The 10,810-nt window shown below is 41.7% G+C and overlaps 1 protein-coding gene across 2 annotated transcripts; it reads left to right on the top strand.

Moving 5' to 3' along the window:
* Positions 1-824: 824 nt before the first annotated feature.
* apbb1 (amyloid beta (A4) precursor protein-binding, family B, member 1 (Fe65)) lies at positions 825-10,281 on the top strand. Of its 2 annotated transcripts, none has more exons than XM_008280975.1 (14): positions 825-990; positions 1,662-2,318; positions 3,214-3,419; positions 3,505-3,564; positions 3,742-3,821; positions 3,909-3,975; positions 4,429-4,575; positions 4,898-5,025; positions 5,913-6,027; positions 6,150-6,234; positions 6,320-6,400; positions 6,521-6,636; positions 7,296-7,472; positions 7,671-10,281. In XM_008280975.1, exons 2-14 carry the CDS (start codon positions 1,679-1,681, stop codon positions 7,824-7,826), a joined length of 2,058 nt encoding a protein of 685 aa, XP_008279197.1. In that variant the 5' UTR covers positions 825-990; positions 1,662-1,678; the 3' UTR covers positions 7,827-10,281. The 2 variants fall into 2 exon arrangements, with proteins under 2 accessions (XP_008279197.1, XP_008279196.1); XM_008280974.1 differs by having other exon boundaries at positions 826-990; positions 1,657-2,318.
* Positions 10,282-10,810: the final 529 nt, after the last annotated feature.

The following is a 10,810-nucleotide window of genomic DNA, read 5'->3' on the forward strand; positions in this document are numbered from 1 at the left end:
ATCACCAGTTTGTAACTTTCTTATATGTCAACAGCCAAAGTTAGTCAGTCGGCTGCCCTTATAAATGTAAAATTCATCATCAATAAACATAATAAAATTATAGTTTAATTAAAGCGAAGACGTGAAATTTGATTTATTCAAGTGAGGTGCTTGATTTCTTTCTCCTCATACTTCTTTATACTTCTACTCTTCTGCATTTTAAATTGAATTATTGCACTTTTCCCTCTATACAATTAACTGAAGTTCCTCATTTTTAAGGCAAAAAACTTTACTGTCTTCATAATAACACTTTGTTTTAGGTTAAACTACCCAAATATCTAAAAGTAGAGCTGAAACAAACAAAAAAATCATGTTTTTTGTCCTTTTTTCTGTTGATTATTTGTTTTTATATTTATTTTTAAAGCACTGACCCAAACCTCACTAAGTCCAAGACACACAGTGTAGGAAGGCCTGGTCGAGTCAGCCTGCCAGTACTATGATATTAATGTGGATTATGGGCTAAACATAGAAAATTAGATTACTGTCTCACATTTTATATACACTTTTCACCCTAAAATAACTTTTCTAAAGTGCAGTTATCAGGTTACAATCTGAAGATTTATGGTCTGTGCTTAGTTTCCACACTTTTAAGATCCTAACAGCGCTTCTGCCTGTAAGCACCAGACCCTTATTGCTGTTGGCAGGGAAGCTACGAATGATTACTGTAGTCTTGAGGAACTGTAAATACGCAGCACCGGATCAATATGTCCAAAAACAGCGTTTAAAGGAGGATTTATCGCATCGCGCTGCTCTGCTGCTCCGCCTGAGCGGCAGCAGTGGGCTCCGGCTGTGACGATAATCCGTGACGCAGGTTCGCCCTCCATCAGCAGCCGAGCCCACTGACAGAAAACACCACCTAGAAACCAGGCGAGCCCTCACGATCTGTGGAAATATGTAGTGAGCTCGCACACTTCGTCGTATTTCGTACAACAGAGGGGTTTGGCGGAGCTGGTAAGTCGGATTTTTTTAAACATAAGCTTGATAAATCAGTGTTCTCGGTGCACTCGCTTTGGTTTTCCTGTTTGGAAGCTAGCTAGCTAGTTAGCCGAGGAGCTAACGTTAGCCTAGCCAAGATGACGGCGGTGATGGCGGATGGTGCCCGTTATTCCCAGCTGCGGCGGTGGCATCTGATAGAGAGCGTTGTTTTGGCACGCAGCTTGCTTGAGAACTAGATTTTAGTTAACAGGCATGTGATTGAGTGTGAAACAATGCACTTTGCTCAAAACTGGCTCTGCGTTGAGCTTATTACCTAAAGAGAAAAAGGTCGTGTTGGCAAATGGTAGGTGAAGCTGCTGAAGTGCGTTTCGTATTCACCCAACAAATCCAACAGCGAAAGTTAGCGCAGTGATTGCCAACCCGGATGTACGAACAAGAAACAGACTTCATTCTCTACATCGTAGTCCTGCTAAAGATTTGCAGATAATTCATCATTTATTAGCAGTTTTGACAAAGTCCACAACTCTGGCTGTGTTTCTAACCAGCAGCCATCAAACATTTTGTCGAAACTTGACGACAAACTCTTGAATGAATCACTCTGTTGTTAATCGCTAGCCTGCTAGCTAGCATGCTAACGGTATCGCTAATAAATCTGTGCCCCTCTCTCTCTCCATCCATCAGAGCAGTTACATGGGACGTTACCATGGGTGGTCATGATGATGAAGATATGACATATGTTGTGAACAAACAAAAGCAAGATGAAGAGCTGAAGAACAAGCTGAATGACGGCAGCCACTGGTGCGACCAGGAGTCCACTGGCAACAATGCCAAGTGGCTGAAAGAAGGCCAGAACCAGCTGCGGAAAGTAGCCGAGAACCAACAGGACCAGGACCACAACTGCAATATCAACCAGAATGGAAACAAGGAAGACTTCCCTCACCAGAACACCACTCAGGAAGAACAACAGGGAAACGAGGAGCAGAACAAGTCTCCCAAAATAGCAATGACCCCTGGTCTAAGTCAGGAGGAGTCCAAGAACATCCTGAATGAGCCGCTCCTCATCGACACTCTGGAGTCCACAGAAGAGAAAGATAAAGAGAGAGAAGAGGATGACAAAGAGAAGGGAAACAAATCTGAGGATGAGGAGACATCAGGTGACACCAGAGGAGAAAAAGTGGCCGAACAACAGGGCAACGTGGAGTCCCAGAGAGAGGGCAGCGTTGTGGGGAGGAACGCTTGCCTCCTCTTCTCCAACATGAACGGGACGCCGAGCGATGAAGAGTCCAGCTGGCCTGCGCTGTCTCAGGACAACACGGCCGACAGCTCTCCCAATGGCAACAGAGGTAACTAGAAGTACATGGAGCTGATGTATAGCACACACATTTACAGTGACAGCTTTATGCGTTGCAGCTCGATGTTACAGCTCGCACAGGCAACAACATGCTTTCAGAAAGAAAAAATGCAATCGATGTCATAATAGTAGCAGGGCTGCAACCTACAGCTATTTTCATTGTCAGTTAAACTGTCATATATTTTCTCGATTAATCGATTAGGCATTTAGTGAAACATATTGAAGTATTTCCCGCAGCCCAAGATGACTTCCTCAAATGTCTTCTTTCATCCACAACCCAAAGATATTAAGTTTACCATCATTAGACATCAGAAGATATTCAAATGTTAAAAGCTGGAATTAGAGGTTTTCTGGTATTTTTCTTTACAGATTGCTTTAGCTTTCTAATCGGTTATCTCAATGATTTAATGGCTGACAGCTACTCGTTCATTGTTGAGGCCCTATTTTGTTCACAGTAACATTCTGTGTACAGCAAAGTATAGTGTATTCTATGAATGTCCTTTTCTCAGTAATATGATGAAATTTAGTTTAAAAAATATTGTTCAAACTGTTTCTCACTCTGAAACACTTCAAAGCACTCGGTATACAAGATTTGATCTCAAAAGATATGATGAAATTGGTAACTCGGTTCAGACAATAGACTGCTGGCCATGGTGAGTATTTATCCCTCTGTGTATCTGGATTATCTGATTCTCAGACACCACACCTTATTACTCTCCCATTGTTTCACTGTTAACACCCTTTATGCACGTGTTATGCAATCAGATTTTTTTCCTTATTTCACTCTTGCCTCTTTCTGTCGCAGCCTTCTGAAGTCTTTTTCAGCCTGACAAAAAAAAAAAAAAATCTCCCTCTCATGGTTTACCACTGTGCTCTCTGCCTTTCAGAGTCCTTCTGGGACTCCAGTGCTTTCGAGACGGACACGGACCTGCCTTCAGGATGGATGAGAGTGCGGGACACATCGGGCACGTACTACTGGCACATCCCCACAGGCACCACCCAGTGGGAGCCTCCTTCACCTCTGGGGAAAGTTGGTGACTCCATGATGTCCTCTACTATGTCCCTGGAGACTACCCCCTGCGAGGAACATGAGGTGAGATCTAGTGGGATGTTTTGTTTGGATAGAGACACTCTCATGTTAAACTCCATTTAACAGTAGATTTCGTTGCATTTTCCAGGAATCTTGGACTCAGCTGTCCAGCACGGATGAAGGTGCCGGTGAAGGGGAACTGTGGAAGGTAAGTCGTGACTAGAGAGTTATTCAGCTTACCCACATTTTACAGTCAAAGGTTTAAAATATCCTTTAAACATATATACCAGGGTTTTGGCCAAGGTTTTGTTATAAATTAGAAATGCTTGTAAACTTTTCATCTTCAACTTAAACTGCCATTGTTAACTCTGATGTGTGTCTGCAGGAGGAGGGAGAGGTTGCATCTGATCAAAGTCTGAAGGAGTTTGAAGGAGCAACCCTACGCTATGCATCTATCAACCTGAAGTATGTGGTGTTAGAGCTTTGTGGTTAGTTAGCATTTAGCACATGTTGCCTGTTCTTAACGCTGTCTTTCTTATTTTGTCCTTACAGCTACAATTGCTCCCAGTCTGAGGAAGAGGAGAAGCTGGCTCCACTCTGCACAGATTTAGAAACTAAGGTAAATCATGTGCTTCACACTGGATTTGTGCAGCATGTTTAGAGAAAATTACAGTCTCAGATTAAGTATAAGGAACACTGTCACTGCTTTTGGCATCAGAGCTGGTCTTTGGGTGGAACAATGTGGCTGAAAACTTCTCTGAAACATGATTTATAAAGTATAACTTACTAGTTCTTGCTTATTTCTTTGTACGATATGGAATTGATATTATTTCCATGTTGAAAATATGGATAAATGTATTGCAGCTGGTATATTAAAAGATACCTTATAGATTTTTAAAGGATGAAAAAAACGACATATTTGTTCTTTTTTCATGTTTGCAAGCAATGAGTGTACAAGAGAGGAAAGCAGCAGCATTAACTGTTAATCTAACACCTTTTCTAACTCTGCTGTTTGACACCTTCCCTGAGCTGTCCTGTTTTGCACTAATGTGCTGCATATTTGTCTGGTCAGTGTTTTGCAGTGCGTTCCCTGGGCTGGGTCGAGATGTCTGAGGAGGACATGGCACCTGGCAAGAGCAGTGTTGCCGTCAACAACTGCATCAGGCAGCTCTCTTATCACAAACACAACCTTCATGACACTGCGGGCATCTGGGGAGAGGTGAGAGAGTTTTATTTACTTGCGCAGACACTTTGATGACCCTCTCTGTAATGCACGCTTTAATGTAGATGCATTTGACTTCAGCATCATGTCGATGTATTTAGTGGTTAGTGCCAACCGCCATTAATGTGTTTTGGTTGATGTTATAGATCTCTGAATACATTTTCAAAAGTTTTACTGGCTGGATTGTTGATGGAAAAGAATACTTCAAGTAAAGGTTCAGTTGTGTAATATTGATGTATATGTTACCTGTTTTGAGCCCTGTAACAGGTAAAATGATGTTAAGTCAGGCTGCTCATACAAAACGTGTGTTTGGCCACAGGGTAAAGACATGCTAATGGTCCTGGAGAACGACACCATGAACTTGATTGACCCACTGGGTCAGACTCTGCTTCATGCTCAGCCGATTGGCAGCATCCGTGTTTGGGGTGTCGGCAGAGACAACGGCAGGTCAGTAACCAGAGCTACACAGGATTTAGTTATCTGCTTTCTTAAATATGCCTCAATCGCTACAAAAACACTTTGCATGATCTTTGGCCTGACATATTTATGCTTTATGATTGTAATTTTTAAATTTTATAGTCTATCGTCAAAATGGAGGAAAAGTTTGCTTTTTATTGACATTTTTGCTCACATTTATTATTTGGTGCTGAGTGGAAGCATATCTCTAGTGTGTTCGCTTAAAATTAGGAGTAAACATCTCTGACTGTTTACTGTTGACTAGACTGTCAAGGTTTTTGCTGGAAAAGGTGCAATATTGTTAAATCTCACTTTCAGTGAGATTTAAGTCTAGCTTTAGTCGATGTTTGTGAGACATCCTCTTGACTTGTGCAAGGGCAAGCTGCCTTTTTGCCAATTTTTGTTAATAATCTGCCATTATCCTGTAGAATCTATTCAGCGGCTGGTTCCGATGTACAACAATGTACAGCCTCCTACTGCTATGACTCATTCATGACTGACTCAGAGTTCTTAAAGAAGCCCGTCATTGCCTGCACCTTGTGTGTAGTCTTTTTATTGCATGCTGCTGCTGCCCTCTGCTGGATTGTTCTTAACATTGCGACTCAGATTACTAACAGCTTCTGCCTCTTGCCTGTCTGACTCCTAACAATTGTGTTTTTTCTTTCATGCTGCATTTTCCGTCATGAACAGGGAAAGGTATACGTTAATGATTACTATCCTAAACGTCATTGTTTTGTGCTGTTGCTATTTAGAGTCGTGTGTGTGTGTGTGTGTGTGTTCTATGTGCACATATATTTATTTAAGCTGGCTCACACATTTAAGCCATCCAAGTGGCTCAATATATGAGTGTGACCTTTTCCATCTGATTCCACCTGCAGGGATTTTGCTTATGTGGCTCGAGACAACTTGACCCAAGTTCTGAAGTGTCATGTTTTCCGCTGTGACTCACCTGCCAAGAACATCGCCACCAGCTTACATGAGATGTGTTCAAAGGTCAGCCCTACTTGGATTTAATTTGGTTCCTTTTAAAAATTCTATTCAGCGCCTTGGTTCGTGTTCGACGGGAGAATTCTGTCCTGAAATTCACATATTTTCTTCACCTCGTTTAACTCCAGATAATGATGGAGAGAAAGGCGACCAAGCCAGGGGTGAGCAGGCTGAACTCTGACCCGGGTAAACCTGGGCTCATCCCTGTTGAAGGTACAGCAGAGAGTAAACACTTTGAAGATTCTGATACATTGAATTGTGGAAACTGGTCACATAACGTTTCCTCCTTTCTTAACAGAGTTTCCTGCTCCAAAGAACGAACTCTTCCAGCGCTTCCATGTTTATTACCTTGGTTGTGAGACCGTGGCAAGGCCAGTTGGTAAGAAAACACCTTGAAGATATATAACTGTTTGTGTAAATTTGTCCTCACTGTTTATGATTAGCTGTAGCAACTCTGCAGTTAATGCATTGGACAATGTTTTCTTTGTGTGTTTGTCAGGTGTGGATGTAATCAATGATGCACTAGAGGCAGCAATGAATGGCAAAGATAAAAACGACTGGACTCCCGTCTCTGTGAATGTCGCACCAGCCACCCTCACGATCCTTTCAAAACAGGTAATGGAAAACAAACCCAGCATGACACGTACATTCAAATCAGGGGCAAAATTTTCACTATAAGCCAGTTTTACATGGATGTAGAGCTACGATGAGCTATTTTGATAGTCGACTAATCGGTTTGAGTATTTTTTTTTAAATAACAGAAAAGTCTAAATTGTCTCATTTCTGCTTATTAGGTTTGAATAGTTCCTGATTTGGTTTTGTGGACAAAGCAAGACATTTTAGGAAATTTATTGCGCTTTGGGAAACACTGATCAACATCTTTCACAATCTTATAGAACAAACAGCTTATTGATTAATCAAGAAAATAATCAGCAGATTATTTGACAGTGACACTAATCGTGAGTTGCAGCCCTACAGGGATGTCAGCAGTAATCTTCAGCATCAAATTTACTTACGCTTTCCATTGACTGTTCATGATACTCAGCTTTGACTGCACAGGTTTCAAAGGAAATCTAGTTTGAGATGACCTGATCATGCTACTTTTTTGTCTTCCCATTGAAGTTTTACTTGAGTTTTACTTCCTAAAGTCTCCACGTAGCATGAAAACAGAAGGATTCTCTCATCACTTCGCTCTAATACGCCTTTATAACTTGTTTTATTAAATGTTTTGTTCCCTTTTTGTTTTGTTCGACTGTTTATATTTCTAACTCCAGGATGAGGAGGTGCTGTCGGAGTGCAGGGTCCGTTTCCTCTCTTTCATGGGTGTGGGGAAAGATGTCCACACGTTCGCTTTCATCATGGCGGAGGGTCCCCGAGAGTTTACCTGCCACATGTTTTGGTGCGAACCCAACGCTGCCAGTCTGAGCGAGGCTGTGCAGGCGGCCTGCATGGTGAGTCATGAAAGCAGATGATGAAAGTTAAAAAGATGGACAAGATACTTGAGACGTGTGTTTGTGTAGTTCTGTAAAGATTTCCTTTATTTGTGTCCCGCAGTCAAAAGCTAATCTGGTTGTTTACATGCAGAGTCCAGTGTTGAGTCTCGTGTCAGTAAAACTCTGTTTATGCTCCGTGTGTTTTTCTATTTACAGCTTCGTTACCAGAAATGTCTGGATGCACGTCCGCCCAGTCTAGCCTCCTGCCTGCCCACTCCTCCTGCTGACTCAGTGGCTCGACGGGTCAAGAAAGGGGTGCAGAGTCTGCTGGGCAGCTTTAAGAGCTACAGGTCAGGTTCTCAGTCCCCTTGAGTCGGAGCGAAGATGATCCATTAAACCCAAGGTCCATCACAGCAGCCCCTTCTCACTCTCACTGCTCCTCCACCTCTCATCCTTCTGCCACAGTTTCGCCTTACGACCGTTTCACTTGTCTAGTCGCTCGTCTAGTGCGTGGAGTAGTTTGTGGGGGAAATGTGTGTCTGAAAAGGTTGCATTTATCTCTTTTTATGGCTTTTACTTTATACAAGAATTTTAAACTCTCATCTCCAAACAGATGAACCCCTGGCATCAAATGTTTTCTTTGCTGGGATTCCTTCTGTGAGTCTTTACTATTTTTGTGTTTTAACAGAAACAATGCTATGAATGTTGGATATGGATGTAATATATTTTACATGCAGACGCTAGAATTTGATCGATTGACTCCCCTCACAGAAATGCTCTCATCCCCTTGTCCTCCTCGGTGCAATTATCATCTCGAACACTCCTCCTTTTCTACTGTCTCAAGAACGTACTGTAACGCAGTCGTCGTCACTCGGTGTCAAACATCCCAGTACTGACTTTCTAAAGCATCGCCGCACCTCTCTCCACCACCTTAGGTTGTAATACAAGCGCTGTAGGCGTGTCAGTAGTGTGCCACGTAGTTATGTCCCTGACTCTCCCAAACAATGTATTTTAGTCTTCCAAAGAACTGTACGGTCATCTGTCACATAGTGAGCAACCACTGATTTGAGTGTAGTGTGTTTCTCATTCATTCTGCATGAACATTTGCAAGTTCAGTGCTAGTGTGCAATAATCAGATGTTCCAGTGTGGTGTGGTGATACGATGGCTGCCATGCGATTATCTGTTCACTTTAATGAGAGAGTCTGAGTAGACTGGGTGTGAGGCTAATGGAACAACAGAGCCATGTTGAAAATCATTATCTTGTGATAGATATAATAGTAATAAAAAATACAAACTCTGGGTTTTCTCACAGCCGTTTATCACCAACAACTACTGAATAGTACTGTAGAAACTCACCACAAGCTGCATGTTTTGATAGCTTAGAGTTATTGCTGCTTGCAGCAGTGTAGTGCTTAAGAGCCATCAATGTATCCTGTAAATTCTTTCTCTGTGTTTCTGTACGGTAAGAGGAGGCTGGAGGTGATGTGTTGTTTCGTGTTACATAGGCATGTCACTCTAGTTAGTGTCAGTGTTTATCATAAGCTAGCAGTAGAAAGTTAGACTTCCTGTCAGTTCCTTCAGACTGAAAAGATGAGAGCAGGTCAATGTCTGTATTTACAGTTTGTGTAAATGGGAAACCTAGAGATGATGTCTCCAGTGGTTTACATTTTTATTTTTTCCTTGGCCACGTTTTGACGTGTGTGTGTGTGTGTGTGGGCCCCGGCCGCTCCAGTTAATGTATTTTTTATTGTTTCCACACACGACAATGTACACAATTAAGATGATTTTCACGTTAGCTCGTTAGATTTAGTTTTTATAAAGAACACACTAATTAGCCAAGTTGTATTTTATCTTTGTGTGTCTGTCAGTGATCAATACTGTATGTAGCACAATAGTAATAGTCATCTCTAATATTAAAGATGCAGTTTGTAAGATGTTTTGGTAACTTTGATCTCTGCAGGGCATTTATTTGGCCATGTTGTCTGAGTCATTAGTAGCTGATTATGAAGCACCCTCAGGCTAACTGACCTCACTAAAACCAGAAATCTGTTTTACATTAAATGTATCACTCAACTAAATAACAACTACTAACATTAGGAAAGGAATCCAGAGTTCAAAGTTTCTTTTAGTAAATAATAATAATAGATATATTTTATGAAACACTGATTTCTAAATACCCTTTTGCATACCAATGCACATCTACGGTCTAAAATTAGACCATTTTAAAATATTTTTAATCATCTCACTCATTGAATTGCTTCGATTCGAGCAATTAGTTTTGTCACCTCCTTAAAGTTCAGGCTTTTTGAAGTTATTTCTGTATCGCTGAAAGCTGAAACCACAAGAAGGAGTGCTAAATAAAGTTTGAAACTTGTACAATGTATAGCTGCTAAAATATAATCTAAACTCGGAACATAAAAACACATCCGAGTTCAGACAAATGTGACGCTGCTGTTTGAGACGGATCCCCAAACAGGAAGCTGTCGTGGAGTCTGTCCTGTTGTCTTCATCCAGGTGTGGAAGCAAAAACTTTCACTCCAGTTGCGGCACTAAAACTCTCACCAACTGCTTCTTTATATGTGTAAGTTATAACACTAATGAAAATTAGACTACACTGACTCATATTACTGCCTTGTCACTCACGTGTCACTTGGAATTATTGTGCTTTCTCTCCTTCAAAGATTGCTGTGTCCAGTCAGTGGCAACACTAAAGCCAGACGAGTTAAAAGAACATTAGCAGATTAATTTATTTCTGTTCATGTAAATTAGGTGTATAAAATGTATGTATATAAAAGTCACTGCACAATAAATGTGAACATATCATAACTGTTTATCTTGTGGTCTTTTAATATGGCGATTTTCCTGGGCGTCTCTGGGGAGATTGGTTTCCAAAGGGCAGGCCTCGATCCTGCAGCCTGAAAATGTCTCCTTTGGTTTCTGGCTGCAGGAGCGTTGAATTATTTTTTTTTCATTTGCTATCTATTGCTTTGTCCGTCATTCCAGCTTTTCCATTAAAATGTAGAAGAAGCCACACGCAACCTGTCTGGCCTCTCTGAATTTATAATGAAGCTGATGACACTGGTTTTAGCGTATGTATTGACAGAGCGGCCACACGGCGCATTAACAAAGGATCCTCCTCCCCTACTGGAGTCACCTGTTCAGCTCATATCAGCACTGCTGCCCCCACCTGGTGAGTTCAAAAGGATGGGCCGGGCTGCTTATTGTTTCCCTAAGAGATGGCTTTGGAGATGAAAGGTTCACATCAAGTGGAAGCCACAGCAGCCGCAGACTGGTAATAATAGGCTCTGCCATCTCCACACAAATATGTGCGCTGCCCTGCCAGCGGGATCCTGCA

The sequence above is a fragment of the Stegastes partitus genome, unplaced genomic scaffold (genome assembly GCF_000690725.1).
Source record: "Stegastes partitus isolate 25-593 unplaced genomic scaffold, Stegastes_partitus-1.0.2 Scaffold216, whole genome shotgun sequence".
NCBI classification, from domain to species: Eukaryota; Metazoa; Chordata; class Actinopteri; family Pomacentridae; genus Stegastes; species Stegastes partitus.

Coding starts and splice junctions, on each gene's coding strand:
- apbb1 (XM_008280975.1), top strand. CDS start 1,679: ATGGGTGGTCATGATGATGAAGATATGACATATGTTGTGAACAAACAA. Junction 5,026..5,912: donor GTCGGCAGAGACAACGGCAG/GTCAGTAACCAG, acceptor TTCCACCTGCAG/GGATTTTGCTTATGTGGCTC. Junction 6,235..6,319: donor TGGGCTCATCCCTGTTGAAG/GTACAGCAGAGA, acceptor CTTTCTTAACAG/AGTTTCCTGCTCCAAAGAAC.